General features: G+C 43.0%; 1 protein-coding gene across 2 annotated transcripts in view; it reads left to right on the forward strand.

The window, feature by feature from the left end:
* The first annotated feature begins 3,548 nt into the window (after positions 1–3,548).
* IRAK2 (interleukin 1 receptor associated kinase 2) overlaps positions 3,549–21,595 on the forward strand; it is a 32,535-nt gene continuing 14,488 nt past the window's right edge. For both annotated transcript variants that reach the window (XM_073351234.1, XM_073351235.1), the window contains exons 1-4: positions 3,549–3,943; positions 7,318–7,497; positions 19,463–19,606; positions 20,100–20,206. In XM_073351234.1, the coding sequence (XP_073207335.1) occupies positions 3,814–3,943; positions 7,318–7,497; positions 19,463–19,606; positions 20,100–20,206 (561 nt within the window). In that variant the 5' untranslated portion in view covers positions 3,549–3,813. The remainder of the gene's footprint in view (positions 3,944–7,317; positions 7,498–19,462; positions 19,607–20,099; positions 20,207–21,595) is intronic.

Genomic DNA, 21,595 nt, shown 5'->3' on the forward strand with positions numbered 1-21,595 from the left:
TTGCAAATTAATTCCAGTTCTGCAGTTACTCGTTGAAGTCTGAAACTGCAGAACTGGAATTAATTTGCAAACTTGACACCATCAAATTAGGCCTGAATAAAGACTGGGAGTGGCTGGGTCACTACAGAAATAATTTTGCCTCTGTTGATATTCACCCCTTCTTGTCAACTCTTGGAAATGGGCCACATCCACCCTAATTGAATTGGCCTTGTTAGCACTGACCCCCTGCTCAGTAAAACAACTCCCACCTGTTCATGTGCTGTGTATTTATACCTGCCTACTGTATTTTCCACTCCATGCATCTGATGAAGTGGGTTATAGCCCATGAAAGCTTATGCCCAAATAAATTTGTTAGTCTCCAAGGTGCCACAAGGACTTCTCATTACTTTTCTCTGAGCAAAGCTTGTACTCCACTATGTCTTCCAGAGAAGTTTGTAGCTCCATCAAATGCACAAGCAGCCATCTGTCTGGGGTTCAACTGACAAGCATTTAACTCTTCTAAGATGTCACAGATGCAGCTAATGTGTCTTCTATAACCTGAACATTTAGAATGCATCTACTGGCCTACCATGGACATCAAGATAACATATGCAATGACTTAATACTTGATGCCTATTTGCATTGGAGCTTCATCAGCCATGTATGCATATATTTTGAATATGGTAAGAGAGTTCTTCACTTTTTCAATGGCTGAGTCTTTCACTGTTGCACTGCATGCTTCTAGAGAATCAGTTGAGTTTTTTTCAGAAAGATAGCGAGCATTTGCCAGTCTTGTTCAAAACCAATGTCCAACTTCAGGATTAACAAGTGACAGTGCGCTTAATATTGGCCTCCAGTTTGTAGTGTGTGGTATCTCTTACTTAAATAGAAAGTATGGTGCAACAGCCATTCACATAAACTGAGTTGTGTCTCCACATTCTTAACAGCCTCATTAAGTTCTTCTAAAATTGGCTTTGATAGTGACTGGCTTATAAGGCTTTCTGCAAGTTGATGCAGTCCAGAGGCATGGTGTTTTGCAACCTTTTCATATAGGTTGTCAATATTGGCTTAGCTGATCAGTCTGGCAAACCAAGCTCCTCCATTTTTACTATATAAATCCATGATATGCCCACATCTTGAATACTACATGCAGTTCTGGTCACCGCATCTCAAAAAAGATATACTGGAATTGGAAAAGGTACAGAGAAGGGCAACAAAAATTATTAGGGGTATGGAACAGATTCTGTAGGAGAAGAGATTAAAAAGACTGGGACTTTTCAGCTTGGAAGAAGAGATGACTAAGAGGGGATACGACAGAAGCTTATAAAATCTTGACTGGTGTGGAGAAAATGAATAAGGAAGTGTCATTTACCCCTTCACTTAACACAAGAACCAGGGGTCAATCAATGAAATTAACAGGCAGTAAGTTTAAAACAAACAAAAGGAAGTATTTCTTCACACAACACACTGTCACCCATGGAACTTTTTGCCAGGGATGTTGTGAAGGACAACATTATAACAGGGTTCAAAAAAGAAATAGATAAGTTCATGGAGGTTAGGTCCATCAATGGCTATTAGCCAGGATGGGCAGGGATGCAACACCATGCTCTGAGTGTCCCTAGCCTCTGTTCGCCAGAAGCCGGGAGTGGATGACAAGGGACGGATCTCTCGATGATTCTGTGAAAGTAGAATGAATTATATTGAAATTATAATTCATTAAAGAAATGCTGCTTGAAAGATTTGTTGAAATATAGTTGTCAGGAAGAGAAACCTTAAGGAGTGTGAGACAATGGATCCTCAAACTAATTAACTTAGAGCTCCTACTGAGCTAGGAGATTGGTAAACGTTAGTATGCAAATAAGATATGCATGTATATTTGTCAGTTTCTGCTTCCTTTTGTCTCCTGTGTTGGATTGGCTTTGGCTTGTCTGTATAAATGGGTTGGCTTGAGCTTTTTGCAGGAGGCTCACATATATCTGGGTGCATTGGCAAAGCGCTTTGCTAATAAACAGGGTGGTCTGACAAATTCAGTGAGTCTTGAATCTGACTTTGACAATTCCCTGTACTGTTCATTCCCTTTGAAGCACCTGGAATAGTCACTGTCGCAAGACAGGATACTAGGATAGACGGACCATTGGTCTGATTCAATATGGCTGTTCTTACATAAACATAATTATAATAAACAAGTTTAGTACAGAAACTCCCCAAGATAATGACCTCTTGAGGTAGCGATGTTGTGAAATAACAACCTTGGCAAATAATGCATTTTAAAAATCTTGGCCTACTAGGAAATGTATTTATATAAGTTTCACAGTCACAAATCTAACATTCTGTAGTGAAGTCAATAAAACATAGTCCAATGCTCTGGCCACTCTGTCCCCAATGGCCGTGCACTGTCACCTTCTGCTGCCACCTGCTACTGTAACCTCTGTGAGATGGTCTCTCACGGTTCCACCCAGCTCTCAGTGATTTCAGCTCTCAAGGGGGAAACTTCACTGCTAGCAAAAGCTAGGCTGTCTCTTCCACAGAAACACTATCCCACAGCAGGTCTAAGCACTTAGACCTGATTATCAGGGATTTCAACTAGTGGTCACTTTTAAAGCCTAATCAGCTCTCTCTCTAAACAGGAGAGAGAAGCAGGTCAAATAGTGCCTGTGACTCTTAGGCAGAGCTCCCACCACCAAGCAAAACATGTGTGCCCCATCACTCTCTCTTGTCACTAGGCTGTAGCATCCAAACCTTCTGCGTAGGGAGTGCAGTTCAGTTGAAGATGACCAGAGCTGAATTTGTAACAAAAGAGGTGCCAGGGTTCAAGCAAGTTTATTACTTTCATAACGGATATGACAAGCCCACAGGTTCCAGGGCTATGAACTGGGGAGCCTAGAGCTACTGGAGCTCAGCCCTGGCAAGCCCTCGCACAAATTAAGCATGAGGGAGATCCCCTCATTCCAGCAGGCTAAGTACAGTTCTGCTGCCCTTTACGTATACAATAAGGATAACAACATTTCATAACCCTCACATTTAATACTTCAGTGATTTATAACCCAACACCAGCCAAAACTGATCACTTGGGCAGCACAGCTCTGTCTCCTGGATAGCTAGGCAAAGTAGGTGTGTTCATGCAAATACAGTCTGGTCCACCCACCCCTGGCTCATCAGTAGCTGTCAGGGGAGAGCTCATTCAGACCCTGCTTATCAATAATAATTTGACAGTATTAGGTAGGCCAATGCAGCCAAAAACAAATGTGCCAACATTGTCATAAATAACAGCTGTGTGAGGAAGCTAGTCTTTGTTCATACTTTTCATACCCATTCTGCTTCCTCAAATACAAGTATTTTCTCCTATCCTGTACATGCTTTTAAAGCCTGTATGAGTTTCAATCTCAATTCAAATGTACAAACAACCACTAAATTTGCAACACTGCGTGCAACTGCGCTTGGGGAAACCCTTGGGCGTAACTTTCAGGGAACCAGCCCCGGCTCACACTCACAACCTAGCAATGCAACTTCACCCGCCCCCGTCGCCCACGCTCCCTGGGGAGGAAAAACCTGTCCTAAGCGTGAGGGAAGCGCGGCTGACGTCACCACGGCACCGGAAGAGCCAGAGCGCCTCGCGGCCGGTATACCTCCGCCCCGGGGCTCGAGGCGGCCGCTGATAGGGGGACATGCGGCTCGTGCCAGCCCCCGCAGAGGGGGCAGCGCCTGAGGCCTGTGAGATGAGCGCCTACGCGCGGAGCGGCGCCAGAGAGCGAGGGCAGCGAGCGCCGTGGGCCGCTGACGGCCCAAGCAGGGAAGGCGGCGGCGGCGGCGGGCGCAGCAAGTGACTGTGCCGGAATGGCCCAGCAGCAGCCAGGCCCGGGGAGCTCCCCGCAGCCCGCTTACCTCCACACCCTACCTGCCTGCGTGCTGGAGGAGTTCTGCCAGAAGATGGACTGCCTGAACGACTACGACTGGATGCGCTTCGGTGAGAGCGGGGAGCTGAGAGGGGAAGGGGCGGAGGGTTCGCTGACAAGGAGCGAGGCAGGCAGGGGTCGTGACAGGAGTTAAGGGCCGATGGCTGGAGACAAGCCCCGGCAGTGAACTCTCCGCTTTCTAAGATGGGGTCACACGGAGGATTCCTCACAGAGGCACTTTCTGGCGCTCTCTAAAGACCAGATGCTGTAGGTGGAGGGCTCAGGGCTTCCCCTGCATATGGATCCATTCGTAAATAACTTAGTGGTGGCTGAACCTCCATTCTATTCAGATAAGCACAGAAATACTTAGGATACTTAAAAAGAACAGGAGGACTTGTGGCACCTTAGAGACTAACCAATTTATTTGAGCATAAGCTTTCGTGAGCTACAGCTCACTTCATCAGATGCATTCAGTGGAAAATACAGTGGGGAGATTTTATATACACAGAGAACCTGAAACAATGGGTGTTACCATACACACTATAAGGAGAGCGATCAGGTAAGGTGAGCTATTGCCAGTGGGGGAGGGAAGGAGGAACCTTATTTTATATCTTTTGATTTCACCTACCACTTTCCTTACAATTCTTACGACATTTTCTCTACTGAAATTATTATTTATTCAGTGCCAGAGGTGTGCATGGACCCTTAGAGAGACAGGCATACCCAGATTATCCCATTCTTGGATATTCACATTTCAAATTATCTGACATTTGTTAGTTCCCCAAATCCACATTTTGTCTTGAAAGAGAAAATCGTTTATCCCAAACCCCAAGAGTCTGAAGGTCAAAGAAGAACAGGTCCCTGCAGCTTGGAGTCTAAATTAAAGAAACACAGTGAACAATGAGAAAAGGAGTACTTGTGGCACGTTAGAGACTAACCAATTTATTTGAGCATAAGATTTCGTGAGCTACAGCTCACTTCATTGGGTGCAATGACAGACCATGGAGAAAGGACAAAGGGTGCAGTAATAGAGGATCATGAACTAAATTCCATCCCAGCTGTAACTCCATTGGGCCAAATTAAGGGGAAATATGTAAGCAGAGAAATTTAAACTCCCTGACACTAATTTATCTAGTGTAAGGGAGTCTAACGCATTACGTACACTGGGGATTTGCCCCAGCTGCAGCCATTGATGACCACAAAACAGCATAGCTGCCCTGGTGAAAAATCCTAGGGTAGACGGGCAAAGTCATCGTAAATTGCAATTTCCACTTACAGTACAGTTTATTCCAGCTTCACACTGGAGTCAACTGTACCAGTGCAAATTAAGACTTTCTACACCAGGGAGTTACATTGTGGCAGGTACACCAGTGGCTGACCAAAGACTGAAATCCCCAGTGTAAACAAAGCCTAAGTTAGTGTAGTTTACACACCAAGAAGTCAGAAGATGTAAGACCAGGTACACTGGAGCTACTTCAGTTTGCACCTTCTTGTATCCTTCTGTTTGTTTTTCTTGCTCCACTCCTCTCTTCTGACCCCTTAGTTACATCAATGCAGACTCACTTACGCTGGGGCTTAGTTAGTCAAATTCAGAGATATGGGTAAAAGGGATGAGAGTTACATATTGGTAAGTGGATGAGTTCAAAGGAGTCTAGAAGGAGGCTAAGTTGGTGTATGTTCATGTTGAGGAAGCTACAGGAAAGTGTAAGGCCAAATCTATACTACAGAGTTTTGTCTGAATAGCTATATTGTTTAGGGATGTGAAAAAACCACATCCCTTAACCGACATAGGCCTGATCTACACTACAGAGTTAGGTTAACGTAAGCTGTCCTGCGTTGACCTAACTATGTAAGTGTATACACTAACATTTTGTTCCCACTGATCGTTGGGGCTGACCACAAGTTACCTTGGGCTGTTGCTACAGAATGGTTTGGGGGGAACTAGTAGTGAACTGGCTTTAACCAGCCAGGCTGGCTTGCAGCCACTTGACTGGATAAACAAGCAAAGAGATAGGCAAGGCCCAAGACTGTGAAGTGTGGAAATAGAGAGCAGCAGTGTTTCCTGCCAGAGCCTGCTTGTGGGTGAATACACCCCCTCTCCCCCCTTAGAAGGAGATGATGATTAAAAACTGCTATGAGGATTGCTTTAGATGAATAGTCTCACCTGCGGACCCTGCCTTGTGGGTGCCCAGGAATTCCCCACGCTGGAGCAGCGCCTACTACAAGCCCTCAGGGACAAGGCTGGAGGGTCCGGGACTGTCCATAGCAGAAGGGGCGTAAGCATTGATTCTTGCTTGCTGGAAAGCATGTATTTAGCAATGCGTGAAGGCTGGGAAGCTTATTATACTTTGGCAATAAAACCGGTTATACTTATGCACCTGGTGTGGCTTAATTAACTGTATCCGAGCCTCCCCCTCCCCTTTGGCTCAACACTGATGTAAGTGCCCCACTATGACAACTTAATAACTCCACCTCCAGGAGATGTGTAGAGTCAGTGTTGATGTAGTTAGGTCAGTGCCGTGTCAGTGTAGACACTGCATTGTTTACGTCGACTGTTACTGGCTTTCAGAAGCTGTCCCACAATGCCCCACTGACACTACACGCGCTCCTGGTGAGGAGGCACACCACTGACACAAGGATTGTAGTGTGAACATACAAAAGTGATTTAATTATTGCAGCGGGTATATGCCAAAGTAACTTATGTCGACATAATTTTGTAGTGTAGACATAACTATGCCAGAAAACCGCTCTGTATGGATGCAGCTACACCAACAGAAAAGTGCTTCTATGGGCATAGCTAATGTCACTTGGGGATGCAGTGTTCCTATGCTGACGAAAAAAACACCTTCTGTTGACATAAACTGTTTGCACTAGGAGGCTCTGCCATTATAGTTATATCAGCAAAGCATTTGTAGCGTATGGCATGTCTACACTATGGGAACTATAGTGATACAGCTGCAGTGCCTATAGTGTAGATGCTTCCTACAGCAACGGAACAGGTTTTTCCATCTAAATACGTAATCCACCTCCCCGAGTGGTTGTTGTGAGGCTGATGAAAGAATTTTTCCATCAACCTAGCTGCATCTACACCAAGGGTTAGGTTTGCTTAACTATGGTCCTCAGGGGTGTGAATTTTTCATGCCCCTAGAGATATAGCTAGGTTGATCTAAAGTTTAATTGTAGACCAGAGTATAGAAAAGGACTAAATTACAGTAATGGTCTATACTAAAAATTTAGTATAGACATTTAGCACCTCTTACTCCAGGGAACCGATTTTTCTTGAGACTCGCATTATGATCTTCTTTATTCCTAATTTATTGTGTACCTATTTTTTCAGTTGTTGTGCAAATGTAAACTAAATGAGCATATGCAATAGGCTCAGACTTCCCCCGCTTGTGTTTTTCTTCCACTTTTTATAAGAGAAATATCCCTTCTTTACCTTTAGCCTCCTATGTGATAACTGATCAGACAGAGCTGCGGAAAATCAAGTGCATGGAGAAGACAGGAATCAGCATAACGAGAGAACTCATGTGGTGGTGGGGAGTGAGGCTAGCAACAGTCCAACAGTTACTAGAACTTCTCCAAGGACTGCAGCTCTACCAAGCAGCACAAGTGATTCTGGACTGTGAGTAGATGATCTTTCTCCCTGAGAGGAACTTATTGTATTTTATATTAGGCAACGTAAACCCTAGCACTACAGCTGCGCCACCCAGAGCACCAAGACAGCCAGCCGTGCCACCTGGCTGGAGCCAGCCATGCCACTGTGCAGCACAGAGCACCAGCTCAGGCTGCAGCTCTGCAGCTGCGCTGCCTGGCAAGAGCTCGCAACTTCAGCTGGCAGCACAGTGAGCTGAGGCTGCAGGGGAGGGGGAACAGAAGGGCAGGGGCCGGGGGCTAGCCTCCAGGGCCAGGAGCTCAGGGTCTGGGCAGGAGGGTCTCGTGGGCCGGATGTGGCCCGCGGGCCGTAGTTTGCCCACCTCTGTCTTAGCACCATCTCTCTCTAAATAGTCCTAGTCTTTTTTCTGTGTCTCCAGATGAAGGCCTCTAATAATTTTTATCACCTGTCTGTGAACAGCCTCTGTTTCTGCTATATCACTTTAGATATAGGGTGCCTAGAATTTGAACAAACCATTGACTTATAAAAAGGCATTATGAAATAATACCATAGCTTTCAATACCTGATGTATCCAAGTTATGTTTGTGTTTCTGACTACACATTTAGGAGACCTTTACAGATATTTGCCACCTTATACCCATAGTGTCCATGTAAGAAACTGTCCCTGTTTTAGAGATGGTAAAACTGATGTACAGGGAGGTTAAGTGATTTGCCCCAAATTGCACAGGGAAAAACTGAGACAGAATAAGCTCCCAATTTCTAATCCCATGCTAAATCCAATGGGCCATGTTGCCTTTGCATTTTGGTGCCCTGGTCATAGGTGAATGTCTACTCTTAGTGTCAGCAGATTTTATTCTTATCTGTCCAAGGAAGAACTGATCTTATCAATTAGAGATGAACCAAAACTCAGATCCAGACATCACTCAAGTAAGTTGCTGGAATGAAGTATGCTCTGCAACAAACAGAAGGCACTCAGCATTTAGCAGGACAGGGGCCTGGGATAACAAACTTGTCTCTGGCTGTTTCTTGATGCCAGTCAGACTGGTATCAAGGCCTTAACATTAGACACTGGATGTCAGTTTATTTATGGCAAATCAGAGGAATGTTGATCCTGTCCTTGGCAAATAATGGTGATACCCAGCACATCCATAGTGCTTCGCAAATATTGACTACACCCTAGTGAATCAGCTATCTAAGTTCCTCAGATAAATTACCAGGGTTTCAGTACTTGGAGGCTGAGTTAATACTGTAGTAGACAAAATAATAGCTGGCTTGAGGAGATTGAAACATACACGTTAAACAGCCTACAGACATTCTGTTTTAGTTGTCCTTGAAAATGCAATTTTACTCTTAAGTGACTAAGGGCCAAAAATCTCACCTTCCTTAAGCAAAATTACCATTGATTTCAGAAGGAGTTTTGCTCAATTAACATCATTGGGCCAATGCAAAAATGGCACCTTCTTACTTAATAGATATACCCCCAGTCTGAATTCAGGATCACATCTACTCTTTGTAAGAGAGAGAAACCTTACTCTTATCCACCCTGTAGAACCAATGGAGCTATGGGAAAATGAGCTGGTATCTATTCTGATTTGCATGTCAGTAACACAGGTTCTAAACTAAGGTCTTGTCTACACTAGCACTTTTGTTGGTTAGGGGTGTGAAAATACCCCACCCCTGACTAACATAAATTCACCAACAAAAGCGCCAGTGTGGACAGCGCTTTGTCAGCAGGAGACACTATCCTACTGACATAGCTACCACTGCTCATTGGGGGTGTATAATTACGCTGGCAGGAGAGCTCTAGCAGCAGGCTGCACTGGAGGCTTTGCAGCTGTTTAACTGCAGCGGTACACCTGTGCACCTGTAAGGTCTGTAGTGTAGACATAGCCTAAGGTTGCAGGTCTAGCTGTTAGAAAAAAAAATCTTCTTTCTTCATAAATGAAGCAAATTTGATTTGGAAGTCACTAAGACAATAAATGTGGAATCCCCCAATAGTGTTTTTAAAGTCACTTTTCACACAGTCACACTTTAAACTCTAATTAGAAGCAGCCATTAAAACACTATACTACACCCCCTCCCCACAAAGGAATCCTGGATCCACCTTTGGTTTTGTGCTTGCTCAGTGCAGGGTGTTCCTGGCATTTCTGAGTAATCCTGTTATGTATACCATGCTGTAATGATTTCAGAGAGAAAATCAGCTGCATTCTTTCCTTTGGAGAAAGCAGTTTGGAACCGGACACAAAAACCTCTCCTCGCTTTCTTTAATTACATGCAAGGAACAGCAATTTGCAATTTTATCTTTTCCAGGAAGTCTGTTACTCAGCTAGGTGCGATGTCTTTTCTGTGGCAGAGGAATTTAATCGTTACCAGGCTTTCAAAAGTTGCATTCAAAGATTTTAGGGAAATGAATTTTAATAACACCTGAAATTATGATATCACTTTTGCCCCAGGGTAGAGAGATCTGGCAGTCTCCAGCAAAGACTTCTATAAACAGCTGGATGACCTCAGTGTGACTCCTACTCACTCAGCACAGGGGGTACTCCTTTATTTAATCTCACTGCACGGTAGTTTACAGACTACATGGCTGAAACCCAGCTACAGTAATCTTCAGAGCAACTACGCAGCAAACCCAGATGCTGCATAGTAAATTTCACTTGTTAGTTAAGTCTGCTCTAATATTTGAAAATGGAAAGGGATCCTGGGTAAAATGTTGAGTTTCTGTTTTTACTCAAAAACAACTCAGCCCTTACTCTGGCAAAACTTCCACTAGTCAAGGAAAGCTTTGCCTCAGCAAGGACCAAGTAAAATTCTTATCTATGACTACACAAGGTATAAGGTAATGGAGAAACAGTCCTCCATATGGCAATTGTCTCCAGCAGCAGCAGACTCCCGAAGTACACAGAAAACATAATCTCAGCTACATAGTGACATCAACCCATTCTTTCTGGATGATTGTTCTTCTTGTATGTATCCATGTTACAGCACTTTCTGTAACATGCAGCAGCAGAATCCCAAGCATCCAGCTCCCTGATTAGGTACAGCTCCTTCCTATCTGACCTCAGTCTCTTCCGATGTGAGTGGCTTTCCTCATCACACCCTGCTTCTATGATCCTCTGTCTCTGTGAAAGTTTTTGAGCTTACTGAAAGATTTTTGGGATAAACAGGACTGTTCTGTACTCAGCAAACACCAGCAAGTCCAGGGGTTTCCCCTGTTAAAAATAGTATCTAAACAACTTCTTTCCAAATCAGAGGGGAGTAAAATCTGCCTGTAAGCTCTGCTGTAAAACTTGACTACTAGAATGAATTTGTCCAATGCAGCCACTCTCATGGAAGTAAAGAGGAATCTTTCCATTGAGTTTCCTGGGAACTGGATCAGGCCTTAGAGGAAAGCAAAGCTTGAGCAGTTTGAGTGAGATTATTGGAGCACAATGAACTAGGAGTGGCATGTGGGAGGGGAGTAGCTGATTGGGGTCATAAAAGCCAGGAAAGTCAGACAGTGGAGTACTTTAGAAAGAAGTAATTAAGTACACTGCCTTCCTGCCCTAGTTGGGTTGGGGCCAGTATTTCAATCTGAATTCAGGTGGATGGAATTCATACCTAGCTTGAGAGCCAAATTTCACAAATGATAATAGGTCAGCCCAAAATCCAAGATGTGAGGAGACATGCATTCGGGGGGAGGTGGCAAACTTGGAATCCAGAATTGAACCTCATGGTTCAGGATCATAGCTGTTCTGCCATAATCACTAAAGAAAATGGTGTAATGATCGATGGCCTTCTGATTAAGGCACTGGAGTAGAAGTCCAGAGATCTGCATTCAGCCTGCGATCAGCTATACTCCTGATTTCCTGTCTGAGCTTGCGCAAATTGCTGCTCTGTATATGGAAAAATAGGGATGATGATAATAATGAACGGCTTTGTGGGGCATGTAGTAAGACTACATTTATTAATGTTCTATCTAAGATACTTATATGGTCCCCATCACCGTAATATCTGAGTGGCTTACAATCTTTAATGTAGTTATCCTCGCAATACTCCTGTGGCATAAGGATTATTATCTCCATTTAACAGATGGGGAACTGAGGTACAGAGAGACATAGGGTATGTCTGTACACCAAAATAACCCTGTGGCAGCAAGTCTCAGAGCCCAGGCCTACAGACCTGGACTCATGTTACAAACAGCTGTGTAGACATTCCAGCTTGGGCACTGAAGCCCATGTGTGTGTGTGTGGGGGGGTGAGTTTCAGAGCCCAAGCAGCTATGTGGCTATTTTTAGCACCACAGCACAAACCCCAGTCTGCAGACCCAGGCTCTGAGACTTGCTGCGGTGGAGGTGGGTTTTTTTTTGTTTGTTTGTTTGGGTTTTTTTTGCTGTGTGTGGATATACCCTAAACGACTTGCCCAAAGTAACATAGAAAGTCTCTGGCCAGGGAGGGAACTGAACCCGGGTCTCCTAAATACTAGGTTTGTGCCCTAGGCACTGGACCATTCTGCCAGTCTCATCCTTCCTCTTTGTGAGGTTTTCACATATATAGTGATGTGGGGCTACTAAGCAGATAAAGCCTTATTTAACAATTAATTATGGGTAATTTTTTTTGAAGTGACTAAGGGTATGTCTGCACAGCCGACGTTAAAGTGCTGTCATGGCAGCGCTTTAACGTGGCTGTGTAGTTGCGGCAGCTCTCCCAGCACTGTATTCTCCACGAGGGGAATAGCTCCCAGCGCTGGGAGCGCGTCTCCCAGTGCTGTAGCACTGTCTACACTGCCACTTTACAGCGCTGAAACTTGCATTACTCAGGGGTGTGTGTTTTCATACCCCTGAACTAAGAAAGTTTCAGTGCTGTAAGTGGCAGTATAGATAAGGCCTAAGGCTCATTTTCAAAAGTTATAAAACATAATAAATAAGAGGAACCATATTCTCCTGCATTGCTTAATAGCTAGAAACTGATCATTTTAGTGGCAGTTTAAAAAAAACACTGAACTAGTTTGTCCTGTGATCTTTTGGCTCCACTGTAATTGGTCATGTGCAAGACTCAGGTTTCATTTCCAGCTGCAGCTTCTTATTCCCTGGATAAGGTTAAAAATGCTGTAAACATAGTTGTTCTGGCCCTGGGATTTCTGCAAGTCTCCAAGCAAGTGATACTCACACCTCAGTGGTTCGGAAGCCTATTCACACTCTCTCTCTCTCCTTATCTAATCTTATCTAATCCTCACAGCAAAATGACCAAGTATTATTTTATCAACTACAATTGGTTAATAACATTAACCAATCAGGATGCTTTTACTATTTAGATCAGTTAATAATTAAATCACACAGTGTTTTAATATCATGTGCTACAAAGAGCCGCAGAAGACACATGAAGGAGCCACTTATGGCTCGTGAGTCTGAGTATCATGGCTCTAGTCAATGAAGGAGTGGAACTGATGGCCTTTGAATGGAGACTGGTTTAGATTTTGACTGGATGATGGGGGGGAGGATAAGCGAGAGAAAGGGGGGATCTGAGAGAAGAAGGGGGTTAATGCTGGGGAAAAAAATGATGGGGAAAGGGAGAATTCAGAAGAGGGGTGAAAGGACAAATCCCCAGGGTCATCTGTGGCTTCGTCAATATTTAGCAGTAATTTTTTAAATGATAGTGTGGCTTGATCAATGTTCAATTTTGACAAATGTTCATTATAATTCAAATGTATAGAATTACAGAACTACATTATGGTGTCTAATTGGTCATACAGTTAACTTTATTTGAATATCTTATCGCCTACTTCTACACTGCAGTTAATGGCAAAACTCCCTATTGCTTTGAGGGGCTGCAGGATTGGGCCACAATCTCTCTCTCTCTCTTCCTTTTTTTTTTTTTCCCCTCTCCAGTATGCAGTAATCAGAATTGTTTATCTTATTACCTCATTGTGGGATTTCCAAAATGTATTCAGCTGTGAGCAGAAACATGGATGGCTTGCTTTTCAGACTGTTTGTCAAAGAAAACAAAAGCTCTGAAGTCGTTGCCCTCAATATCTTATGTTTTGTGCCTTAGTACTTTATTCAGCTGAGACTCCTCAAGCAGACATGACAGAGGATAATGTGCTACTTTTTTAGTGGGCAAACAGTTTATAAAACTTAAAGGGTCTGATTCTGATCAAACTAACACCATTGTAAAAACAGTTACTTCATGGAGTTATTCCTGATTGACCTTGGTGAAATCAGAATCAGGCCCCAAAAACTGATGTGAGAAGTTATTGGCAGATTGTTACCAAAAGGATTAGAACTCCATCAGGCCTGTTTTCTGCTCTACTCAAATGCCATTTCTGAATGTCAGGAACAATGACTCCCCTGGACTCTTATGATTACATCATTTCTGTAGCTTCAGTGGTAGCGTGTTTGCTGGGTATAGAGGAAGTTACAACATTCAGAAAAGGCCCTCAAAAAAACACTGTCAGTGGGGAAAGCAGTTCTAATTTTAGAACTTTTCATGTAGTTCAGGGGTGGCCAACTTGTGGCTCCGGAGCCACATGTGGCTCTTCAGAAGTCAATATGCGGCTCCTTGTAAAGACACCAACTCCAGGGCTGGAGCTACAGACGCCAACTTTCCAGTGTGCCGGGGGATGCTTACTGCTCAACACCTGGCTCTGCACAGGCCCTGCCCTACTCCACCCCTTCCCATCCCGTCCCCTGAGCCTAGGGTGACCAGATGTCCCGATTTTATTAGGACAGTCCTGCGATTTGGGGCTTTTTCTTATATAGGCACCTATTGCCCCCGCCATCCCCGTCCCAATTTTTCACACTTGCTATCTGGTCACCCTACCGTGAGCCTGCCATGCCCTCACTCCTTGTGCCCTCACTCCTTCCCCTCCTCTGCAGAGCCTCCTGCACACCCGAAACAGCTGATCGTGAGGTAGGCGGAGGGAGGGGGGAGGTGCTGATCAGCAGGGCTGCTGGTGGGTGGGAGGTGCTGGGAACAGGGTTGGGGGAGCTGATGCAGGGCTACTGACGTATTACTGTGCCTCTTTGGCAATGTACATTGGTAAATTCTGGCTCCTTCTCAGGCTCAGGTTGGCCACCCCAATGTAGTTGAAAGAACAAGTTAAAAAAAAACAACCCCTAACTTCATGATGCAGGGATTATGCAGTGCTGTAGCCGTGTCAGTTCCAGGATATTACAGACAAGGTGAGGTAATATCTTTTATTGGACCAACTTCTGCTGGTGAGCAGGTATTGTGAAACCCCATAAAACTTGTGGTTTCACATGTTTCTGACACAGCACCAGAGGACATGAAATGAATTTGTCTGAATTTCAGACTGGGTGCTTGGTTTCATTCAAATCTGGAACCGAAGGAAAACTCAGGGTAAGATCCAAACAGATTAAAACCAAAGAAGATGTGCATCTAAAGTGAATCTGCCTAGTTTTGAAGAACTGTAGGACCTCATCCTACTTCCACCAATGTGATAGGGCCTTTAGTTTTCATACTTATCAAGAATACAGATTATAAATAAAACATCCTGTTTCCTAGTTGTTTCAAATACAGCCACTACTAAGTAAAACACAAAGATATTATCTGACTTCAAAATGAAAAAGAAGGCTGTGGTTTGTACTGCCGATACAAACCTTCTTTAAGATAAAAGAACCTGTTACAATGGTGTGGTAAAATAAATTTCATATTGGTGCTTCCAGGTTTTTTATCAAAAAGAAAACAATTTTCATTTTTAGTAAAATTGGTGCAAGATGCCAGATTGACAAAATAATTAGAAGTTGAGATCATTAGTCCAGGCAGGGCATTTCCAGATGCATTGTCCATTGCAGTTTTAAATGTCCCATGCAGTGGAGTTCCAGCTACTTCCTTGGGAAAATCTTTCACACTCTAATACACCCCATTGTCAGAAAGTTTTTCCTATTAGCCTAAATTTTTCCCTTCTTTTCTTACCTTAATTCCATCCCATTGCTCCTACGTATGCCCTTATTTAATTGTATAAAGTAATGCCTTCTTTCCCTCAAGGATGCTTTTATCTTTCAAATTTCTGTACGTTGATAACTTGTCCACTTATAATGTTCTCTTAACAGTATTCCATGTTTTGCTCTTTCAGACCTGATTCCCAGTTTCATCCTGTACTTGGTGCAGGATCTGTTGGTGCAGTGAGCAAAGGTGTTCCCCAATTCAGCTTTTTTTTTGTAAATGAGAAAAGCCTAAGGGCTGTTCTAATCTATGTCCAGCAGCCAGGAATAGCTAGAGAGGAGAGGTACCCTAATATGGCCCCTATATCAGAGGCTGTGAGGGGGATGGTAAAGAGCGGCTGGGCTGGCTCTTCATCATGTGTGGATTCTCCCTGGGCTACAGAAATTCCCAGGTAGCAAATACTGCTGGATTTCTAGTGCCTTTGCACTGGTAGAGCAACACAAATGGGCTGTAACATATTAATAAATTGCTTCTTAATTTTTCTTTGTAAATCAGTTCTGGCTCTTGATCATTTTTATTGTTCTCTGAACTGCCTCCGATTTATATTTCTTTCTAGTAATGTGGAACAATGATTTTCTAGTTAGGCTGAATCCATATAGGATCCCAAACAATGGCTTCTGAAATGAGGAGGGTCAGGGGATTACACCCACGCAAAGATAATATACCCACCCTAACCTGTTCCTATAAATGTAAAGGTAAAAAAAAATAAGTGTTCATGGTGTCTAATGTGGGATTTAAACCTTAGGGCATGGCTACACTGCACTATGCAAACTCGGGACCTTTAAATTCACACCAGCAGTGTCGTCCCCCCACGGAGAGTTATATTGCAGTACATGCGTGCATGCTGCTATTCACAACCCTTTAGTCCAAGCAGCAGGGCAGTGTAGGTATGCCCTTAGTCTTCTTGCACACAAAGTGAGAATTATACCACAGAATAAACAAGCCACGTAAGAACCACAAACAAATAGCCCTTTCTTGCAACCTGAATTCTGCTATAAATTAGCTCATCCTTTATGTTCATACTAGCTTTGAAACCACAAATTTTCTGGTAGGGTTTGGGTTTTTTTTTTCTTGTTGACCAACTTGTCTACTTCTGCTATGTTAGTCAGCTGTGATTTCCTGTTTTCACCTGCTGAAGTGCGTATTTTGGAAATGGAATGAGATGGAAAATATCACAAGTTGACACCCTGGTCTAGAGAATTGTGGTGTTTTTTTAAGTGCGACCGAAACCAGAAATAACCTAACACATAACACTCTCTCAAGGCAAGTCAGATATATCAGGGCGTGATATATGTTTCATTGGTGGTACATGAGCTAGATGTTCCATGCAATCACTTCACAACAATAAGGAACCACTGAGATACACAATAATTCTCTAAACCTACATTTTACTATTACGATGCATTCACGGGACAAAGTGAAATAAATAATTGTCAATAAAGGATTGTGGCCCTACTCCTGCTTTCACCAAAAACAAGTGACTTTAATGAGAGCAGGATTTTAGTACCTTTTGAAATTTGGGGCCAAGTTCTTCTCTCAGTTTCACAGGTGTTTATCTAGAATAAATCCAGTCACTTGATTTATGACAATGTAAGAGAAAAATTTGGCCCTCAGAGGTAAAATTTTCAAGAGCCCCTAAATGACTTAAGAGAGTAAGTCTTATTTTCAAAAGTGACTTGGAGCGTGATCCAAAACCCACTGAAATCAATGGGAGTCTTTCCACTGACCCCAGTGGGATTTGGATCAGCCCCTTTGGGCATTTAAGAGCTGATGCCTCATTGACAGCCAATGGGACTTCAGCACCTAGATTGCTTAGGTGCCCTTGAAATTTTTACCCTGGATCTTTTGCCAGAGTAAATATTAAATAAATCATTTCATGTTCAGTCTGTTAAACCAATATCATCTAATGGGGTTGTTTCCTTTGAATGTGGTTTGTGAAAAGACTTGTTTAATCTTAGTCTCTTATTTTAAAAAGAATAGCAATGAAACAGTAGGCAGTGTAATCCAATAGAGTAATGTCTGGGGCATGGAGGGAGAAGACCAGGGCCCTCTTCCTGGCATCGTCGCTGACTTGCTGTGTGATCTTGGGCACACCACTTCACCTTTCTCTGCCTCTGTTTTCTCCAGTTGTAAAGTAGGGAAAATGACACTGATTCTCTTTTGTAAAACATGTTGGGAAGCAAGCTATATAAGAGCAAAGCATTACTATTGTTTTACATGTTGTTCATAAAAACCCTGAGTGGGTTTCTTTGCACTCACATTTTTGTCCTGTGAGGGGGTGATCCACCCCAAATAATAATAATTATTGGCATGGCATAGTCTCTCTCTGTACATCAAGATGATGATTTACCCCTGAATCTTACCAGAAAAGTCCCACAGTATTTAATAGGAGGAAAGCAGCAGGATTCTATAGAAATTACTCTGATATCATGAAATTTAATAAAGAATGAGACTCTTTCTTTAGGTTATTAACTATCTTATGGAATTCTAAAACTGGAGAATAATTCTCTATTAAAATCTATACAATGATGAAAAAAGACTACAAAAAAGTTAATCATTTTCTATTATGTTCTATAGGACTTATTCTACAAGGGACATATTAAGAGATGCAGCAGTTAGTGCCTGGATTCCTTTGTTTTGTTACTACCTTTGCTACTGACTGGCAGTGTGATCTTGGGCATGTCACTGAAATTCTGTGCCTCCATTTACTATAAAATGGCTATAACAAACACAACTACCTCAGAGAGGTGCTATGAGGTTTAACTAATGTATCTAAAGAGATCTTTGGATGAAAAGTGCTATGTCCCATATGATAAGAGCAATATATTATTATTGCTAACTGATCTTTCTAAGTAACAAGTTATGCATGGTGATGACTATGAAATACATTTGTTTCAAATAATCACTTTCTATTCATCCTCAGTAATACTTATTGAGTTTAAATCCTGTGGACAAACGCAAAGTAATGCACAGTGGAAAACAATCCCAACTACACATACAAAATAATGGGATCTAAATTAACTGTTACCACTCAAGAAAGAGATCTTGAAGTCATTATGAGTAGTTCTTTGAAAAGATCCACTCAATGTACAGCGGTAGTCAAAAAAGCTCACAATGTTAGGAACCATTAGGAAAGGGATAGATAATCAGACAGATAATATCAGAATGACACAATATAAATCCATGGTACGCCCATACCTTGAATACTGTGTGCAGTTCTTGTCACTCCGTCTCAAAAAAAGATAATTAGAACTCAAAAAGGTACAAAGAAGGGCAACAAAAATGATTAAGGATGTGGAACAGCTTCCGTAGGAGGAGAGATTAAATAGACTGGAAACTTTCAGTTTGGAAAAGAGACGACTTGGGGGATATGACAGAAGTTTATAAAATAGGGAATGGTATGGAGAAAGTGAGTAAGGTAGTGTTATTTACTCCTTCACATAACAACAAGAACCAGGGGTAACCCAATTAAATTAGGAGGCAGTAGGTTTAAAAAACAAAAACGGAAATGCTTCTTCTCGCAGTGTACAATCAACTTGTGGAACTCATTGCCAGGGGATGTTGTGAAGGCCAAAACTACAACAGGGTTCAAAAAAGAATTAGATAAATTCTCGAAGAATAGGTCTATCAACATCTATTAGCTAAGATGGTCAGGGATGCAACCCTATGGTCTGGATTTTCATAGCCTCTGATGGCCAGAAGATGTGAGTGGACGAGAGGCCATGGATCATTCAATGATTGCCTGTTTTGTTCATTCCTTCCAAAGCACCTGGGATTGGCAAGTGTCGGAAGACAGGATACTGGGCTAGATGGACCACTGGTGTGACCCACTATGACTGTTCTTATGTTTTTATTTAGTTAATTTAATTTAATATGTTACACTCTGACTAAGCATTTTTAATTATAATGTACTAAGGCATTTTTAGGACATTTTGTCTCAGATTAAGAGCTCATTTTCTCGGTGTGGCTGTATGGGGGTTTTTTGTTTTAGTAATCTACATAGTTTAATTTTTTTCTTGTTTGTTTTGCAGGGGTATCAGTCTCTAATATTACTAATCCTGCCAGAGTACCATTAGAGTCACCTAAACAAGAGAGTATACCCTGTTATCCCACAGAAAACAAAAATAAAGCCAAAGAAAATGAGATTGGACCATCACCAGACTTACCAGCAGCTAGTAAGTAAAATAACATGAGATATATTTGTTTAATGGTGGAATTAATGTGTAGATAGGGACAGTTCGCACTCCCAACCAGCATAGATCCACTGCATGATGACGCAAACTCACCCTTTCCTGTGGTTTGCCTTTATTACTGCTTATGTAACAAAGCCCTGAACTTCCTCCTGAGCTGTCTGTTCCTGATGTTTTCCTGGAAAGACCTCCAGTTTCTCTCTCTCTCTCTCTCTCTCTCTCTCTCTCTCTCTCTCTCTCTCTCTCTCTCGTCTTCAAGAGACTGAGCATTTTATATCCCTAAGCTGGAACTAAAGAGTCCCACCCTGCTAGGGTGAGTCAGAAGAACAAATCTGCACCGTCACACAATGTGCCTCGTCCTGATGGGCTGTCAACTGGTTTAGGGGACTTGAGAAAACAATCACAGAAACTGAACTATTCATACTTATAGTATCACAAAAATAATGCATTTCCCCATCACTGTTAATGTCATTTTCAGATCCAGTTTCTGGAAGAATCTCAGACTCACTCCCCTATCCACTACCTCCCCCAGAGGACCTTATGCACTCCCTACAATCAAATCCTCCTCATTCATCGAGTGTGAAGGTAAACCCCATAGTTTAAACCTCAATTTTCTGATGACAGTGAAAATTGCCTTTCATGCCATTCTGTATTCCTTTAATTAAAAGGAATTTGTGTGCATCCTTCTACCTGCATAAACTGTACAGTAACTCCTCACTTAACTTTGTAGTTATGTTCCTGAAAAATGCAACTTTAAGCGAATCCAGTTTCCCCATAAGAATTAATGTAAAGGGGGGGGGGGGTTAGGTTCCAGGGAAATCACTTTTACCAGACGACACACACTCTCTCAGTCTTAAACAAACAATTTAATAATGGTACACAGCGATGATGATTGTGAAGCTTGATTGAGGTGGTGACGTCAGAGGGTGGGATATTTCCCAGGGGATGCCTTACTGCTAAATGAATTAGCATTTGGCTGAGCCCTCAAGGGTTAACTCGTTGTTAATGTGGCCTCACACTCTATAAGGCAGCACGAATGGAGCAAGGAGAGACAGCATGGCAGACAGAGACACACACCCTGTGTGTAAGAGAGAGATGCGCATTGCTCCTTTAAGTATGCTGACCCCACTCTTAAGTACGCTGCCTTTTTAAGTTAATCAGCAAGCTGAGATGGCAGCTGTTGCCAGGAAGCTCCTGCTGTGCTGAGCCCTGTGATGTCGTGGGCCCCCCCCCCCCATGCTCTATAGAAGATGGGGTAAGCGGGGTGCAGGAGTAGAGGGGAGGGGGACACCCTGACATTAGCCTCCCTCTTCCTCCCCCCTTTCCCCCACACAGCAAGCAGGAGGCTCTGGAGGGCAGGAGCAGCACATGGCAGTGGGGGGAGGGACAGCTGAACTGCCAGCAATTGATAGCCTGCTGGGTGGCTGCTGCACAGGGAACTTAAAGGAATGGGGAGCTGATGGGCGGGGCTTCCGGTCCACCCTGGTTCCAAGCCTCCACCAGCTAGCTGCAACAGGCTGCTCTTCCTGCAAGCAGTGGACAAAGCAGGCAGCTGCCAAATGACGTTCTAAGGGAACATTGCACAACTTTAAACGAGCATGTACCCTAATTGATCAGCAATGTAACAACGTTAACCGGGACGACTTTAAGTGAGGAGTTACTGTATATCTGTTGAAAACATGGTACCTAATTTCACAAGTTCTTGTTTGAAGAACTTGTACAGACTCTGCTGACTTCAGTTGGTTTACCACTGAGAAGAACTATGCTCATTAATGCCATTGCATATTACAAAGTCAGGTATGGGAAACGAATCTGGATGGCAACTGATTATGAGAGAATTCCCAATGTGGTTACTGATGCAGAGCAGTAAAGGGTGCTTTTCACATTGCACTGTGCTGTGATCACACCAGACATGGAAATAAGGGGGGGATATTTATTTTTAGAAGTTTAAGAAAAGTTCCTAAGTGTGGTGGA

This window comes from Lepidochelys kempii, chromosome 7, assembly GCF_965140265.1.
Source record: "Lepidochelys kempii isolate rLepKem1 chromosome 7, rLepKem1.hap2, whole genome shotgun sequence".
Taxonomy (NCBI): Eukaryota; Metazoa; Chordata; order Testudines; family Cheloniidae; genus Lepidochelys; species Lepidochelys kempii.